General features: G+C 46.0%; 1 protein-coding gene across 1 annotated transcript in view; it reads left to right on the top strand.

Annotated features, from left to right (window-relative positions):
• Nucleotides 1-654: 654 nt before the first annotated feature.
• WNT3 (Wnt family member 3) overlaps nucleotides 655-18,299 on the top strand; it is a gene marked incomplete at both ends in the record, with an annotated part of 52,198 nt that continues 34,553 nt past the window's right edge. The window contains one exon of the mRNA XM_082495145.1: nucleotides 655-734. Within this exon, the coding sequence (XP_082351271.1) occupies nucleotides 655-734 (80 nt within the window). The remainder of the gene's footprint in view (nucleotides 735-18,299) is intronic.

The raw sequence follows: 18,299 nt of genomic DNA, 5'->3' as shown, positions 1-18,299 counted from the left end.
TATTCTGCCTTTTTGGTGCTCCCATTAATTCCGTCTCCTGCAAGGGTTAATGTTCACCTCCCTCTCCATCTAAAGAATAAGTTGTCTATCTCACCCCCACCATGACATTAAGCACAATCACAGTCGCCCTTCATCCTTACCTTGCAAAGCCTTGGCATGCCCAGCCAGAAGCAGGGTCTGTGCATCCTGGGTTTCTAAGTGAAATTAAAAAAAAAAAAATTGGGGGAAAAAAAAAAAAAAGCCAAACACCAAAAATCTCAGCGCCCCAGTGAAGTCTCTTGCAAAGAGGGTTTGTCTGTGGAAGCGAGGGCTAGGAACAAAGTTGTGGGGTGGAGGGGGAGGAGAGCGTGATTGACAGCCCTGAGCTGAGACTCATCCCTTACCTTGGGCCATGCGGTCTGATTGGCTGCCTGCTGACATCCCCAAGCCCTGCACTTTTTAATAGACGCTTTTGGATGATCTACAGGGAAAAGGCTTGGAGAGGTGTGTTTCTGACAAGCCAGAAAGTCATCCGCACTACAAGGGACTTTGTTTAACTCTTTTTTCTTTTTTTTTTTTTTTTTTTTCTGGGAGGAGGGGGATTCTTCATTTTTCACACTTAAATGTTTTTCTGAAAACTTCGCTGAGATTTTCCCCTTGCACCAGCCTGGACTAATGGATTACCACCTGCTTGGACTAATTTTATCTTTTCTCTTCAATGGCACAAAGGTCTTAGCCGGTTACCCAATTTGGTGGTAAGATTTTTTTTCCCCCCCTTCCCTCTTTCGATGATTGATTAATGAATTAATTAATTATTAGCTATGGGATTTGTCTGTATGCGTGTTCCTTCCTTTTCACCCTTCGCCCTGCTGAGCTGGCCACGACTGCATGTTTGATTCTAAGCATAATTTCTTCAGATTTGACTGGTAATTAATGAAAAGTTTGGGGGTTATTTTTAAAGGGCAATGTGTAGGTTTTCCTTTGCGCAAATGGAGTCTTCCCCACCACTCTTAATTTCTCCATTTTCGTCACTGTAGCAATAGGCATTTGTTTTAGATGTAAAAGGATGCGTTTTTATTTTCTTGTGCAATAGGAATTTTGTCTGTTGCATGACTGTGTAGCAGGTATTTTCCTCCTTTCCATTACACTGTAATCGATCCTTTAAAAAAAAAAAATTAATTTTATTTTCTTTTTGGCTGCTGCAGTTTTTGGACTTCTTTCTCTTCTTTTGTTGTATTCTGTCATGTGAATTTAGTCCGGCAAATAAGCTGAGAACGCAAATGGCACCTGAGAAAATATTCCTTAGTAAAATTCCTAAAGATGGATTTTGTTCTTTTTAATTATGGAAATGTCACTTATTTCCTTGCACCAACAATAAAAATAATTTTAAAAATATTTGGTTATATCTTATAATGTGGCTGTTAAGAAACCTGAGTTACTTATTTTAAAAATAAACATAACAGTATATAAATAACTATATTAACAAAATACAATTGGAAGCAGTTTAGAACAAAAAATACAGAATAAAACATTTCAGGTCATTTAAACACAGCAGACAGCGAGTTGCATAACAGAATATTTCAGTTAATTTCTCTCTTTATGGTGTAGGATTTCTCATTGGAATATATCTTGTTAAGTTTCTGTATGTGCCAGGTAGGGGCTGTAAGCCCAATGATCTGTAGGGCAAAGAGGGAGATGTTGGAATTTGGTGCTACTGAGTGAGATTCTTGGGTTATTTTCGCCTTTCCAGAAAAGTCCTTTTTTTTGTTACTGAATTAGATCCTTTCAGTACCAACATGGAGATGGCAAGAAGTAGGTGGGAGTGAACTTGGAAATGGACTGCCATGTCTGGGAATATTTAGAAATCAGAAGGGAAAAGCCGAATTTTTTTTAATAATCCACTTATTACCATGGACTTTGAGAATGAAAATGTGCAGTTCCAGTAGAGAAAGACCGAGAATACAATGAGAAGTCCACGCTCAGGAAGCATTTAAAAGCTACGCAGGTTCATGAAATGGCTAAATCACAGCATGTTTTCCTGAAGAATTAAATTATTTCCTCGCCCTGAGCGTAGCTGCCTAACTTCGGGATCGAAGCCTGGGGCAGGGGAGCCTACTGAAACAGAGGCAGCGTCGCTTTGATTCCTTACATCCCTTTTCTCCCTCATTTGGGGACCGACGTGTCTGAACGGGGGTGCGCGGTGGGTTGGAGAACAGGTTAAAATTGCATGGCTGGATCTAAAGGCAAGAATCCACATGGGGCAACGGTACCTTGCCGTGACACCAGCTCTCCCAGGGTCTCACCAGCTCCTGACCTGCCTCGGGCTTTGATATAAATCAGGATTTAACGCCGGAATCAAGGAGGGTTTTGACTCACAGAGTGAGGAATCGAAATCTTCTTGAAGAAAAGCTCTTTTTTTCCCCCATGAATCGAAACTGTCCCCGTGAGCAAAATGTCTCTCCCTGTTTTCAGGAGAAGACGCTGCAGACAGGTGTCTGCCCCAGGTCCTTGCCTTCCCCAAAATCCCTACAAGTTCACCCAAAATGAACAATACAGAGTAAGACAGAAACACCAGGGGCACGGCAAGCAGCATCCGTGAGAAAGGAGGGAGTCGAACAAGCTATCCACAGAATTTCATTCAATAAATCTGCACCTTGCATATTTTTTTTGAGATTCTGGCAATACCAAAGTGCCACAGAGGCTCCACTGCACTGAAGGGGTGTGATGAGATGCCCCACGTAGGACTGAGGGGTTGTCAAAAATGGCACAGGGTTTTAGAGGTTTCTTTGAAGGCTGGAGGAGCAGAAGGGGAAAAATATCTGGGCCAGGGCTCCCCAACTGCTCAGGCAGAGACAATGCTTCCCACGGTACACAAAATTAAATATCTCCTTCAGTCCTAGCGAAGGCTTTGAATATCTGCTCTGTGGAGCTGAGATCTTATGTATGGTGTGCTCTAGCGTGATGTGGTACATATAACCTTTAAAAAAACATCCTTTTCCAGTTGTCTTCCTGATCCTCTGATCTTTAGGCAGGCGTACAGCAGGCTTTGGGGGATGAGTCCCACTTGCAGGGTTCGACACGCCCCAAAACAGGGGGAGGGAAGCAAAGATGGGGCACAGCATCAGTCCAGTCACCTGCGCTGGGCTCCTGCTCCCGGCCAGGCCAGGGTGGACTGGAGATCATCAGTGCTTCCTCATCCTCGGCTAAACCCATCTCTCCTAAATACGAGACCTTCAGGAAGACTGTTCACCTTGCAGGACCCCAAGGCAGGTGACACATAGTGTCTGGTCCTGCTGGTGCAACCTTTCTGGGTGGTTTTCTACTGTAGAGGGAATATTTTGGCAACAGATCATTGCTGCTTTGGGGCATAAATGGGAAAAACATTTATTCCTGTAGTGGGGAGGAAGTGTCTGAATGTGCACAGGGAAAAGTAGTGCAATGAGAACGGGGTCTCGGCACCCTGCGAATGGGTTTAGGGGTGGCTGGAACAATCCATCTGCTCCACAGTGCAGTCAGACAATGCCAGCAAGCACGACATCGATGGCAGTGCAGTGGAAGGGATAAAAGCAACAAGATGAAGCTGCTGAGGGTTTGCACTGAGTTGTATTTTTGTTGAGGGCCCAGGGAAGGATGCTGGCCATCTGTCATCTAGAGAGAGCATAACTCAACAGCAACCCTCCAGCTTGCGTGCCGTCGTGTTGGAGGGTGGATCCTGCCCTTGGCCTCAGTGCTGAAATGTTCTATGCGAGGCAGCAAGGCTCAAGCCATCAGCCCTTGGCGCGGGGAGCAGTCTGGACGGAGGGAGTGCAAAGAGAAAGGCTTTGCGGTGCAAATGCAGATCTGCAGTGTCCAGGCTCGCTGGTGGCGGCCACTGGAGTGCAAAGCCAAGAGGGGGGTTTGCAGTCCAGCCTGTTTGATTGCTAGCAACTGCCTGGCATCGTCCTGTCCTCGACCAACGAGGCAATGCCTGAGCAATGTCCAGGGGTAGCGCAGACTGTAGATGTAGCCTTCAGTGAGCAGGGGTGGTATTTTGCTGTAGGTCCAACCCTTCTTCACGTGCTTCCATCCTCCCACAGCAGTGAAAAGGAACAAATGAGAAAGCACAGATGGGAAAAGTCATCTAAATGCTGCCTGCAAGAGTGCTGACAAGAGGAGCCAACAAAAGCTTCCTCAGATATGTGTCCAACACTTATGCTGTCTGGGTTGCTGCTGCTAAAAGAGAGGCAGAGAAGGAAGAGATGGAGAGATGTGGTAGGCCGTGGAAACTCAGGACTCCTGACCCTTCAGGGATGGCATGGATGGAAGCAGAGTGGGCAGTGGGTCCGTGGCTGGCACCCCAGCCCTGCAGGCAGCAGTCATGGGTCATGCCAACAGCCTTTTTAGGTGCCAGCAGAAGGATGGTGGTGACATCAATCACACCTGCAGTCATTTTTTTTTTAATCCCAAATGCCCTAATGACAGCATGGATAACAGAACACGTCACAGTCATTGGGTTTTGGGGGGGGGAGGGTGTCAATGTATGAAAGACTGGTCAATGCAGCTTGTAGACAGACTGATGGATGGGCCCAGAGCTTTCTAGTAATCTCCTGAGAGAATTTAAATTAAAATCTAGCCCATGGCCAGAGCTGTGTCAGTGCAGGCCAACAGAGATATTGTGGCCCAGGAAACAACTAGAAACATCTCTCAGGATGCTAATACATGTGCAGGGGCTGAAGAAGGGAACAGGGAGACAGCTCCACCCATGAACTGTGAAGAAACACCAAATACTCTCCTCTTCCACAAGCATCATTCACCAAGGGGTCTTGAAAACCTCTGGTGTGTCACTGGCCTGGAGAAAAGAGCCAGATTTGGAGTCAATGATGTAAACAGGGAGTAAAAAATTCAGCCCCACTCCTCTCATCATTCCGCAAGACATAGGTCACTGCCCGTGCACATGACTCTCACCAAGCACATCTTCCCATCCAGCATTTGTTGGCCTCTAAGCAGGTGACTTGGCAACTGGAATAATGGCTTGGACCGTCACATGCTATTAAATTTTATTTCTATCCCTTAGAAATGTTTTCAGGGGAGGCTGGAGGCTTTGGCAGATGGCTGAGCATCCCAGTGTCTTTGGGCCCCTAGGAAGAGGCAGATAGAAACTTAAAAACATGTTCTCACTAGTCTCACAGTAGTTTCATCATTAGGAAAAACCTGTATATGAAAACCATTTGCATGTAGGTGCAGTTTGAGGTGGCATGTAACTCATCTTCTTTAGCTTTCAGTGTCCCACCTTGCTGGAATGAACGGGAGACTTCATTCTCTTGGCAGTCTTGTTCTTTTCATTCTCTGAAGGTTCAAAACATTTATATCCTGTAGGCTGTGTTTTGTTACAGGCATGTGGCCCTTACAGCTTTATTCAAAAAGAATAAAATTACAGTGCAGCACCAGACTACAAGAGTGGGTTTCCTGACGCAAATCCAGCTGCTGTAGCACTACAAAGGAAGAAACAGACCCCATGTATAATTTTCCTACAGATTAAAATGCAGCCAGTTCTGGGGGAAAATGACTAAGGTAATGACGGAGTTTGTCAGTGACAGAGCTGACGGCACTCACCATGCAAGCCCAGAGGTGCTGCTCTGGCACCTGGTCTGGCACATGAAGCCGAAGCACCTCTACCAGCAGCCTGTGCTGGCACGTGAAGCCCTGAACTGGAAGAGCTGACGCATAAACCGCACGTCGCCTTCTGCTGACGCTGCTGGAGGGGTGTTAACACCCGCTGGCGGCTGGTGGGTGATGCCGCAGACTGCTGCCCCTAGATATGTCAAAGCTTGTCTGCCAGAGACGTAGGTGAAGCTACGGGGGGATTGCAGTGAGGTCAGAGGTAATGAGGAGGGACGCTGGGGTGACATGTGGCTGCTCATGAAAACAGCTGTCAATAACTGAATGACCACAAGTGTTCAGGATCTTGTGGGTTTAAATGGTGGGAATCCATATCACCACCCTGTCAAATGGAACATGTAGTCCATGCCATGAAAGCAAGAGCTTCTCAAGCTGGAATTCGGATTCATCACCTGTCCTGTACAGCAAACACACATGGGCAGGCCTAAACATTGCCAGAGGAGAGCTTCTGAGGATGTACAGCCTTGTGAACCTCAACATACCCCCGGTCTTGGCAGAGTGTTAGCATGGCCAGGCAGCATCTCTTGTCTGTTTTCTCTCTCCCCTAATGGCAGAGTGCAGTCCAGTGGAGTCCTGAGTTCAGCAACAGCTTCAAAATGCTACAAGAACACAACAGCAAAGAGCAATAAAAAATGTAGGCATTTCCCTAAATATCAGGAGGTCTCATCCCCTGGAAAACTAACCACTCATGCCTCCTGGAGTGTCCCAGCCCCAGGGATCCACTGTGTCCTGCTGGGCCAACACAAGCCTGGAGCTAGATGAACACAGGGAGAAGGACTCACAGACTCACCTAGAGGTGTTTCTGCCCTTAAGCCAGGAATCTCTGTTACCATTCTTGTAACTAAATTCAGAAGTAAATTTCAGTGGTCACAAAGAGCTTTTAAGAGGCAGTTTAATTGCAAACCAAGTTGAATCCTTCCATAAAAGTAGCATTTGACAAAGTGAAGCACCTGCCTAAGTGACCCCATGCAAGAGCACTGGAAATTCGGGGGGGGACTTCTGGCCATCCATTACTCTTAGCTCAGGTCTGGCTGCAGGGTGTTGGGGATGCTGGAGGCCACCAACCAGTGAATTCACATGCCAGCTGTTCTACGTGCTGACTTACTTCCCCAGCTATATGTCAGCATACACCTTGATCTGGACAGGTAGACACTTCACATCCCACTGACACAGTTGTGTGTATGCAGGTGGGGAAATGGTGACAGTGGTTACCAGTGGGACTACAAGTCCACAGTTGAGCTCAGCTCAAACATAACAAGCTGCGTGCTGAGCTACATTGGGAGGAGGAGTGTGGGCAGCAGATTGAGAGGAGCTGTCATCCTCACCTGGTCTAATGGAAGGTGTCCCTACCCACGGCAGGTGGGTTGGAACTAGATGATCTTTAAGGTCCCTTCCAACCAAAACCCTTCCATGGTCCTCTGCATGGCATTTGGGGCACCTGTAATACTGTGTTGAGAAGTGTCCCCTTCCTCCCCTCAGTTCAAGAGGGATATAGAGAAACTGGAGAGTGGCCAGTATAAGGATCCAGGGCACATGGCTTACCATGGTGGTGGGATCTGGGCTCATTTAGTCTGGCCAAGAGGAGACTGAGGGCTCTTCAATAGCAGCCTATTGCTTCTTGAAGGGCTCTTACAAATATGATGGAGCCAATCTTTCATCTGTAGTGCCAGACAATATAGCAAAGGACAATTGCCACAATCTGGGACTTCAGAGGTTTATGCTTGCATGAGGAGACCCTCCTTGCTCAGGAGGGTGATGTGGCCCTGAGCCAGGTGCCTGTGGAGGAGAGGAGGGTCCATCCTTGGACATTTGCAGAACTCAGCTGCGTGAATCCCTAGCTACCCTGGGCTGGTGCTAGGGAGGTGCTATGCTGAGCAAGTGCTTGGACTAGAGACTTCCAGGGATCTCTCAACCATCATTTCTGCAACTGTGATACACCCTTTGCTGAGGCCAACAGCATTGCTACAAAACATGCAAAGTGTTAGACAGGTCCTGGATTACTCAGTCACCACTGGCGCTTTCAGTATGTCTAATGAGCAGTGGGACCTACATTAGGACCCTGAACACAACGAAGCAGCTCTCATCCATGTGACAGCCCAAGGCGTACAATGGCAACATATGGCCCAACTAACACGTGCCAAGGAGAAACCTGATGGTCACTCGTGTCACCCCTGCCACGTTACACATCTGTGCTCAGATATGAGTCATTGCCACTCCAACTAGGTCACAACAGGTCTTTAGCTAACGCTTTCTTACTGCATCTGTCTTGGCTCTGTCACTGTCCTGCACTGTAGTCACTGCTCTACTGGGTGCGTGAGCCAAGGAGAGATGCAAGAAAGTCTTCAGCCCTTCCTCCCTCCCTGTAGGCACAGTACAGACCTGGGCAGTTTGAACCCTCAGAGGACATGACTCTAAGGTCACTAAATCACTTCTGACTTAGGCTTTCATAATTTTGCTGACACTCTGAGGGTACTTGATTTCCACTGCTGTCCTGGAGGCCCAGTGAACACTGCCCACATAATCATCAGAGCTGGTAAACAGGAGGTAGAAGGTTATCTTCCACCTGTGTAGGGTCTCAGTGATGCTCATCAGGTCTTTCCACTGCCAAGTCAAACAATTCAACCTAAAGTAGTGACTAGATTTTGTATGGAAAGACAGAAAAATATCCAAGTATCTAGTTTTAAAGAACTACAAAGTGAACCTTAAATATGAAATTATAAAGATTAAAGAATTGTGCTGTGTATTGAAAATCATAGAATCACAGAATCACAGAATGGTTTGGGTTGGAAGGGACCTTGAAGATCATCCAGTTCCAACCTCCCTGCCATGGTCAGGGACACCTCCCACCAGCCCAGGTTGCTCCAAGCCCCATCCAACCTGGCCTTGAACACCTCCAGGGATGGGGCAGCCACAGCTTCTCTGGGTAACCTGCGCCAGGGGCTCACCACCCTCACAGTCAAGAAGTTCTTCCTACTATCTCATCTAGATCTCCCCTCTTCCAGTTTGAAGCCATTCCCCCTCGTCCGATGATCACTACATGCCCTTGTGAAAAGTCCTTCCCCAGCTCTCCTGTAGGCCTTTAGGGACTGGAAGGCTGCAATAAGATCTCCCCAGAGCCTCCTCTTCTTCAAGCTGAACTCCCCCAACTCTCTCAGCCTTATGCAGCACTTTCAATTATCTCATGTATTCAACTGCAAAATGTCTTCATTTGATGTGTGCTACAAATCTCAATTTCTAAAGCTCACCAGTGGATAGGCCAGCCTTCTAGAAATACACCCCATCTACTGTTCGGACACAGAAGCTGTTGGTCCATCTGCTGACAGAAATATCAAAGTAAAGAAGAGTGCAGTACCCCTCTCGCATCACAAGAAACAAGCTGCCTTCATCAATGTATGCTTAACATACAAAAATCGTAGTCAGTTGGGTTAGCAATGGTATTTGTTTAGATATGTCTCTCTGCTAACGCTCTCTTAGCCTTGTAGATCCGATTTGCGTGACTTGTGTTGAGCCAAAGTAGTATCTATGGCAATTTGGCTCAACTTGAGCCTGTTTTGAAATTTTTGCCAGGCCTGAGTGCAACATCCTAGGCATGCCTAGTAGGAGTCTTAGCGGCTGCTAGTTACTGTCTTCCCGCTGACCACTGTTTGTCTGGTTTTAAGATGGGACAGCATATCAAATATGGAACATTTTTGAGCATTAAAATAGAAGGATTTCTGGATTCAGAGTCCACCCGTTCAGCAATGTGGACACACCCAATGTCCTTGATGAAAGTCAAGGCCTTTGTGCATCCAAGAAATACTTCTGAGTAGCTGTTAGCATTTTTACAACGTTATAAAGCTCATACCACAGGCTTTTTGAAGGTGCATTCATAGACTCTATTTGTGTCCATATGGATAGGATCATGTCTCAGGAGATACGGTGAAACCTGGAAGTAAAAATCCAGTAGGCTGGCATTCCTTTTTTATTTAAGCACACTCTTACTCTCAGTTTCCTAAAGGCAATGGCTCTAAATGGACCCTGTAGTGGAAATCATGCCCAACCTGGCATAGCTCTAAAAGGTTATAAGGCACTTCTCAAAATAATAATGTATGGCATGAGAATTGCGATGGGATTTCTTTCCCAGAAAAGTAGGATCCTACTGTATGCAAACCTCTGAGAGACAGTCTGCTGCTGAGGGAAAGACGCTGCTCTCTATAAGGTAGACCTCCAGAAAGTCTATCTTAGATCTGATCTTGGAAAGGATGAAATCACCTGGTCTTTGTCTGTTGGTAGACAGAGCCACCCAATAACTGCAGACTAGGGACGTTTTTTCCACTGGTTGTTGTTCGGACAAGACAAATCCAATGTTCACCAGGTCCTGCATATGACTATAATCTCATTCTTCTTCAGTTCCCAGTACTCCTCAGTAGATCAGTTGGTGATTTTCCTAAAGGATCTGAAATGGGAAGGATTTGTCAGGAACTTGGGTGTATAATTTACATATCCCTTATATAGACAGTTATAGCTCATGTTCCTTAAATTAAATCTGAGGTTCATTCTGTATCTACAAATGGAAGTGTTTTAACATTACTCAAGTTTGGAAATAATATTACAGAGATACTGAATGTAATGAAAAGCTACTGATATGGGGGGGGGGGGGATATACGGAGATATTATTTAAGGTTGTTTAGTGGAAGTTTCAGGATAAAGACTATATCAGGAGTGTGACGTGGTGAAAACCAGATCTCAGGACCAACCATGGGGCATGGGCTGAGAAACATTGTGTTATGATGAACACTTAGTGCTTTTTTAACACCATCCGTGCATTGACTGCATGTGAATTTACAGTTTTTCCTATGATAATACCTGGAAAGAATACTCAGGATTAGGCATATTTTGAGAGTCCCCACCTCTTACAGTCCAGGAGCACTGTGTTCCTTATTATTTACTCTGACTAGAAGCGTAGCCAGGACTTAAAAATTCCAAACTAACCCCAAAACAGAAGGTATTTGCAAACCACGGGGTAAGATAGTGGTCCTTCACAAATATATCTCATCTCCCTTGCCTAACACATTACCCTAGCTAGAGGATGCCTGTTTCCAGACCATCCATCCATCCTTCCAGAATATTTAGTAGACAGATAGTCTAGTGCTGATGCAGGTTAGCCAAGAAAGCATCCACCAACACCTAAGAAAGAAACAGTGAGCCATCCTTGGCTGAAAGGGCTTCCACTGCACAGGCTTGAAAAATGGAATATTTACTCTATAACAACAATAATGTTGATCACCAGAACTGTTACTGTAGTTGCTTTGCCATCTTTGAAAACATAAAAGAACTATGCTTTGATAATTTGCTATGATAAAGGAGCCAAACTCTTTCTAATTCCTTTTCTACAGATGGGTTTCCTGATTTGCTAATTTGCTAATTTGTCTTTTTCCCAATTCTCTGAAGCTCTTTGGTTTTAATTGATCTTACAAATCTAATCAAGTCTAACTGGCACATTTCCCAGCGCTTGCACCTTTCATATTTGAATGAGAAGCATTTCCCTGAGCCACTCTAACATCGCATTGGCTCAGACACCGGAGATCTTCCTCCACCTTTTCAGCAAATAGACCCTCCGAGTTTAAACAAGAAAGGGTTAGTGTGAGCTGATAAATTCTTGGTTTTTTTTATTCTGATCCCATTTCTATGGCTCATAGTCATCCAGTTTTCCTGCAGTTACTTTCTAGCCATTGTGAAGAATTATAATTAAGAAATGTGCAGTGATCCTTGAAAACTGTCACAAGGGCTTTTCACAGCTCCAGTGAAGTCCCAACAAGTGCCACTCAACTCCTTACTCCTTATTCCTCTCCTCCCACTGGAGATATCTGCAGCACAGGTAGCTTCATCTTAGCTAGTTGCCTTGCAGACAATGGCACATTTGCGGCACGGGTTTTACTTGCAGGGGTCTAAAATGAAATGAGTGCTTATTTTGGTGCTTGGGCTATGGTGGCCAACCAGGGCAATGGTCTCAGCTGAAATGTCTGCAGTCCATCAGACGACTCCCATCATCTGCATGTACAATATAACTGGGTCCAGACTTACCTGCAAACCCACAAAATTATTTATTTTCTTGTAGGAGTCACTTCTTCAGCCTCCAGCCCAGATTCCAGCCAATAGCATAGATATCCCATGCCTCAGCTGTGCAATTCCCTCATCACTGATCTGTTTTCACCTGATTTCCTAATATGAGCTTCCCATGATTGCTGATGCTTTCAATAGTTAGGTTTTTTCTTTTGTTTTCATTGTTGCAAAAGATTTTCAATTGTCTTTTTAAATTCTGATTATTGCATTGTGTGTGCTCTGGCCTCACTGTCATTGGTAACAGCCAAATCACCTTTAATAAGTTTTTTATGAAATCCATCTGATTTCTGTTTGACAAGTAGTTTATGAGTCATGATTCATTTCAGTTTGCTCTTTTTTTTTCCTGTAAATCTCCTAAAATTAAGGTCTCCAGAAACAAAGATCTCCTTTGCGGCTTTTGTGGGGTGAGTTCTGTTTGGTTGAGTGAGAAAGCTGAAAGAGTCTGAGAGCTGATACAAGCCCTTACAGAAAGGGAGCCTTTGCCTCAAACTAAGGCAACAGTGGTGCAATGTTCAGGATCATAGTTTTGGAGACTTAAGTTCTACGAGAAGCCCTGAAGCAGTCTCACCCCATGTCTGCTGGGGCCAGTCTTCACAGTCTTATCATGAACAGTGGTCTCATACCTTGGGGGCAACCCTTATTCAACCTTTGATCAGATAAATGAGAGCTTGCACAAAGGCACTACAAGGAGAATTAGAAACAGCCAGACAACAGGGAGACACACTGGTGATAGTGCAGTCATCTACACACTAAATGGTCTAGTTCTTGAAGTTCTTGGAAATCAGCCTTTTATACCCAGAGGACACGGATGAGTCTTCCCAGATGTTCAGAAATTATGTTACTCCGTTTAGCGCAGCTGTTCCCAGAGCTGAGGCAGACATGCATTGCCATTGGTGGTGTGTCCCACCATACCAATAGTACTAATTGATGCTATTCCACAACTGTGCTGCAATAACGACTTTGGTTTAGTCCAGTCCAGGAGACCTGGCTCAAAGGATTGTAGTTACAGTCGTAACAAAATGATCAATACAGTATCCATGCTCTTAATGGTCTACAAGTCTTGAGTCTTTGGTGTCCAACCCTGCCTGGGTTTTAGTTGTGCTTCCCTGTTACTCCGTCCAGCCCAGCAGCCCCGTAATCCAGTGTCCAGAAAGCTGGACTGTGAAATATGGCTTGGTGGCAGCTGGTGAGGCTTGTCCATGGATTATGTTTTGGTGGAGAAAACACTTGGCTTCTGCTTTGAGCCTCGAGACCTTGGCTATTAGGTGTGCGTCAGTTTTGCTGCATGGGTGGAAACCATACACAAACTGGAAAAACAGCTTTCTGATGTGGTTTTGAATATTGTGAATTCAAGGCTTGCTGGTAACCCATGAGAAATGAACAACTGGGTGTAAAAAATCTCCACTAGGTACTCTAATGGCTTACATTAGAAAACTTTTCTGTAGGAAAGGGTGTAGATGTTCAAATAACATTTGCTTTGGGGTTGTGTTTTTGGCCTTTGTTTCTTGAGTCACATCAGGCTCCAGGATATCATGAATGAATTTTCAGTAATAAGTCAACAGCCCAGTTCTGCCCGACTTTACACATTATATCACCTAATAGAGGGTCCACATCCCTCCACCCAGTTCCTCAGGATGCTTTGAACTCAGTTAAGCTCAATATAGGTGGTATTTGCCAGGAAAAAAAAAAAGGCAGATCCCCAATGATTAAAAAGAAGAAATTTCTTGGCAATAATCAAACTTGTAAGAAAAGGTATAATTTTGCAGATTGATTCTTCTCTACTCCTGACCAGAAACTCTAGGAAGAAAGGATATTTCCCATTACTCCAAATCAGATTATTTGTTAAAAAATATGCAAAAGGTAATTTTTTACATTGGTAAGGAGTTAGCAGTAGAGTTTTGCAAAGATACACACTGCTCAACATATTGAAAAGGACGAAGTTTGCAAATGTAACACATTGCTCAGGGTGGCCCGACATAAAGGTGACCACAGAAGACAGGAATGGATGATGCTCAGTGGACAATAAAAAGGCAGATTAATTGCAAATGACGATGAAGTAAAGCAAATTGGGAAAAGGATCCCAAAACTGCACAACATTGATATAGGTTAGACTTTCTATTACAACCACCTTGGAAGTGGACTTTATTATGAACAGTTCTTTGCAGTTGGTAGTTCAGTGTTCAGTAATCAACATGTAGAACTGTACAACATCTACAAGTTTTGCACCTTCCTGCTCTCTCCCTTGCCGAGATTTTTGGGACCATGTTGGTTAATAGGAGACAGAAAAGGCCTGTTAGGAGCTGTTGCTGGATTTGTTCTCAAAACAGAAAATATCTGCACATCATTCTTTCAGTCATTATTTATTTTATTATTGCATCCTGAGGTCTGGTTGCAATCTGATCATTGCATTTCCCAAAACTGATATATGAAATGAGAAAAGTACACAAACAAGACAAGAGCAGCAAAGAACCAGAAGGGCTGAATGCCTTCAGATGAGGAGACAGTATTTAGATTTGCGACTTGGAGAAAGACAACTACGAGTCAATACAATACAGATCTTGCAGATCATGAATGATGACAAGAGTGTGCCTAGGAAAAGATATTTATTTCTCAGCATATAAGAACCTGTTGTGGGTTAACACAGGCAGGCAGCTAAGCACCAGCCAGCCGCTCACTCCCTGCCAGCGGGATGGGGAGAGAATCAGAAGGGTAAAAGTACAAAAACTCATGGGTTGAGATAAAGACAGTTTAATAGATAAAGCAAAAGCTGCATGCACAGGCAAAGCAAAATAAGGAATTCATTTAATACTACCCAACGGCAGGCAGCTGTTTAGCCATTTCCAGGAAAGCAGGTCTTCATCACGCATCATGGTTACTGGGGAAGACAAACACCGCAACTCCAAACATCCGCTGCTTCCTCCTCCCTCCCCCAGCTTTTTGGTTGGTTGGTGATTCATCATACAGTGGGGCGTCTTCAGCATGACTCACCTCCCCTGGTGATGCTCCAAAATTTCTGCCTTCTGGCCAGCCCATGATTACTTCCACGATTCCTGGGTCATCCAGGTTTCCCATTTAAGCCTGTGATCTTTATGATCCACTTACCCATGATGCATAGAGGCGACCCTCCCTTCAAAAATCCAGCCCAGCACCGTCAATCGAGGTGCCAAGAGGAGCTGTACTTCAGTACTGACTACTCCTGAAGTGGCTCAAACCCCTTCATATGCCACTATCTTTTTTTCCTCTGGAGGGTGTAAAGCACATTTATCATGGAATCATGGAATCATGGAATCACAGAATTCTCAGAGTTAGAAGGCACCTCTAGAGATCATCTAGTCCAACTCCCCTGCTAAAGCAGGATTGCCTAGAGCACATTACTCAGGACTGCATCCAGGCGGGTCTTGAAAATCTCCAGGGAAGGGGACTCCACCACCTCCCTGGGCAGCCTCTGCCACTGCTCTGTCACCCTCACCGTAAAGAAGTGTTTCCGTGTATTTGAACGGAACTTCCTGTGTTCTAACTTGTGCCCATTGCCCCTCGTCCTGTTACTTGGAACCATTGAAAAGAGCCTGGCTCCATCCTCCTTCAACCCACCCTTTAGATACTTGTACGCCATAATAAGGTCTCCCTCAGCCTTCTCTTCTCCAGGCTAAAGAGTCCCAGCTCTCTCAGCCTCTCCTCATAAGGCAGATGCTCCAATCCCTCATTCATCTTAGTTGCCCTTCGCTGGACTCGCTCCAGCAGTTCCCTGTCCCTCTTGAACTGGGGAGCCCAAAATTGGACACAGTATTCCAGTTGTGGCCTCACCAGTGCAGAGTAGAGGGGGAGAATGGCCTCCCTCGACCTACTGGCCACACTCTTCCCTATGCAGCCCAGGATTCCATTGGCCTTTTTGGCGACAAGGGCACATTGCTGGGCCATGGATAATTTACTGTCTACTATTTCTCACATCTTGTCCTGTCCAGACTGGCCCAAGGGCTACTGCAAGAGCTATCTCCTGTTTAATTTGTTCAAAGGCTGATTGCTGCTCCCCAGTGAAATTATTGTCCCTTGGGTTTAAAATGAACTGAGAGAAGCGTGTCATTAGATTGTGGAACTTGTTCCCAGGAAATCACTGTGGAGGCTACACATACCATGGGGTGAGAAGTGGATTGGAGAAAATTGCTGAGAATCAGTCCACCGGTGGTCCTTAAGCATGGTAGTCCAGAGCTCAGCTTCAACTCAGGAAATCCCACGTCCCATCACTGCTGGAACCTGCCTCTACTGGGCAAAGCTACCCTTTACCCTTGCCTTTTTTGTCATGGTGTTTCCCTACATAGCTGAGATAAGTTGTGAAGCAGGCAGAACACTGGCTACGCTGGCCTTTGGAGCAGACCCACTGTGTCAGCTGGTTCAGTATTTTCTGCAATATTCATGGCAGTTTGTGTCTCTCATCTTTCTAGAGCCCAGTACACCCCCTCTCCAAAGAGTGCTGTTTTGCTCTCTGTGGAAAGAGGATGGCAGAGGGATAATTTTTCATCACAATAACCCTCCGGGACTAATTCTAGATCTGATTTTAAGAAGATTCAATTCAGCTTTTCCATGTTGTAGCTGACATAAAACACTTTAAGATCCAGTTCATCCAGATGAGACAGAACAAGGTGTCTTAGTCTCAGCTGTACTGCCCAGGATGGGCAGAGCCAAGCTCAGTGCAAGATCATGTCACCCACTGTCTCCTCCTAGGCCATGGTATGTCCTTTTGGGGGTAACCTCAGCCTGTTTATAGGAGCAGAATCACCCTTGTTATCTTCAATCCTGGTCTCAGGGCACAGTGAAGGACTTTCCAAGGAGAGTCAGCCCAGGCATCCATCTTAGATCACAACCCAAATTATGGGACAGCTGGGTGGATGTAGTAATTCTCATTCACAGTGTTCAACTAGATGTTCCCATAATACCTGAGCATTGGGCAGATGCTTTCCAATGCCAAAATTGGTGGTTTACAGTGGGTGATTTCCAGACAGTTGCACTAACTGCTTATTGAGGTTAGACCCCACCAAGGCCTCTCCAAAGTGACACCCCAAACTGGAGGCATGTGGAGAGGGCTTGGCTGATCAATGGGGGATGACCAGCATCCCTGATGGCCTGGGTGGAGAGGTTTCTTTTCCTTCCCTCCACTTCTGCAATGCTCCATTCCGTATTGAGTGTCCCATCACCTCCTCCTCCCTGGTAGGAAATATTTCCCTCCATCAGCACCAGCCTTGGGGAAGGAGGCAGGAAAGGAGGGTAAATCTGAGTTGTGGGTTATCCCTTTAGTGGGAACACCTCGTGGGCAGGACTGGCAGTGGGAGGGTTGGTGAGGGGACAGCAGCACCAAGAAATGAGGTGGCCTTGGTCGCATGGGGCGCGTATGCAAATCCACAGCCCTGCCAGGACTCGCTGGCTTGGAGTAAGCAAGTCTCCAAACAAATTTCAGCGTCTCTCTCTCTCTTTTTGGAGGAAAGGTTTTGCAGTGCTGAAAATCTCACTGTGTTTATTGCGGTTGCAGCCTGGAAGCCTCCATTTGCATATGCAAATCATATGCATTTATGTAAATTCTTGTGCGAATAATATTATCACAGTCCCTGCAGAATAGACTCTCTCCCATGGCAAATCACTTGATTGTGTTTTCTAAACTGAGAGTGACATCGCTTTGACCAGGCATTACTGAACATAACATTTATATCTGATACAAGAAACAATAAAGGAGCCCGGTTCCTGGACACACACCCTTGTCAGCAACTTTATTCAGGCTGCGTTCGTTAGGAAGAGAAGCAGACTCCAGCTCCCAAGCCCTGCCCCCTCCCCCCCCCCCCCCAATCCTTCCAGCATTTGCTGGCAAATAAGTCAGAGCCCAACCGTGTGCGATGCCAAGACAAAGAGGTGGAGGCAGATGCCAAATCACTTTCAAGCCCATGACAGAGCCCTGAGTCACCCAAACTGGAGCAGCTCTCCCAGAATGGGCTCCTCTTACAAAAGTGCTGTTGCTGCAGCAACACTAATCCACACGCCAGTGGGCAGAGAGATAATGTAAGGGATGCGACAGCAGATTCGTTTGCTCAACGCCATGCTCAGACAAGGGGAAATTATAGTAAACTAGAGGGATCTGCTTGCTCTGTTTTGAAGCCCTTTGTTGTGGGGACTCCTCAGGCAAAGGGCTTCTGACATCAGAGGGAATGAGTCTCGGTGCAGGCGAATGGCTCGGGTCTGACCCCACTCCCTGCTCTCTGGCTGGGCAATCCCACAAACCGAGTGAGAAGGGGATTTGACAACACTCCCTTCGCTGTCTGGGCTGGGAGAGGGACTTCTCCACAAGGCCACTGGAGGCCCTGAGGTCTCAGCTGGACCGTGCATCACACTCGCTCTGAGGAGCATTCAGGTCCCAACCCTGATCCGTCCCTAGTTGTCACTCGTGTCAGCAGTGGGCTCCAACGCCATCAGCACTGCAGCAGTGGTCCCTCTCTGCACACCCCTCCTGTCCTGCTCTGCTCGGCGGACTGCCTTGCTCCCACACGGCACTAAAGAAGGTGCTTCTAGGGCTGGGCAGG

The sequence above is a fragment of the Vanellus vanellus genome (genome assembly GCF_965231255.1).
Source record: "Vanellus vanellus genome assembly, chromosome: 24".
NCBI lineage: Eukaryota > Metazoa > Chordata > Aves > Charadriiformes > Charadriidae > Vanellus > Vanellus vanellus.
This window is presented reverse-complemented; position numbering and strand designations above follow the sequence as displayed.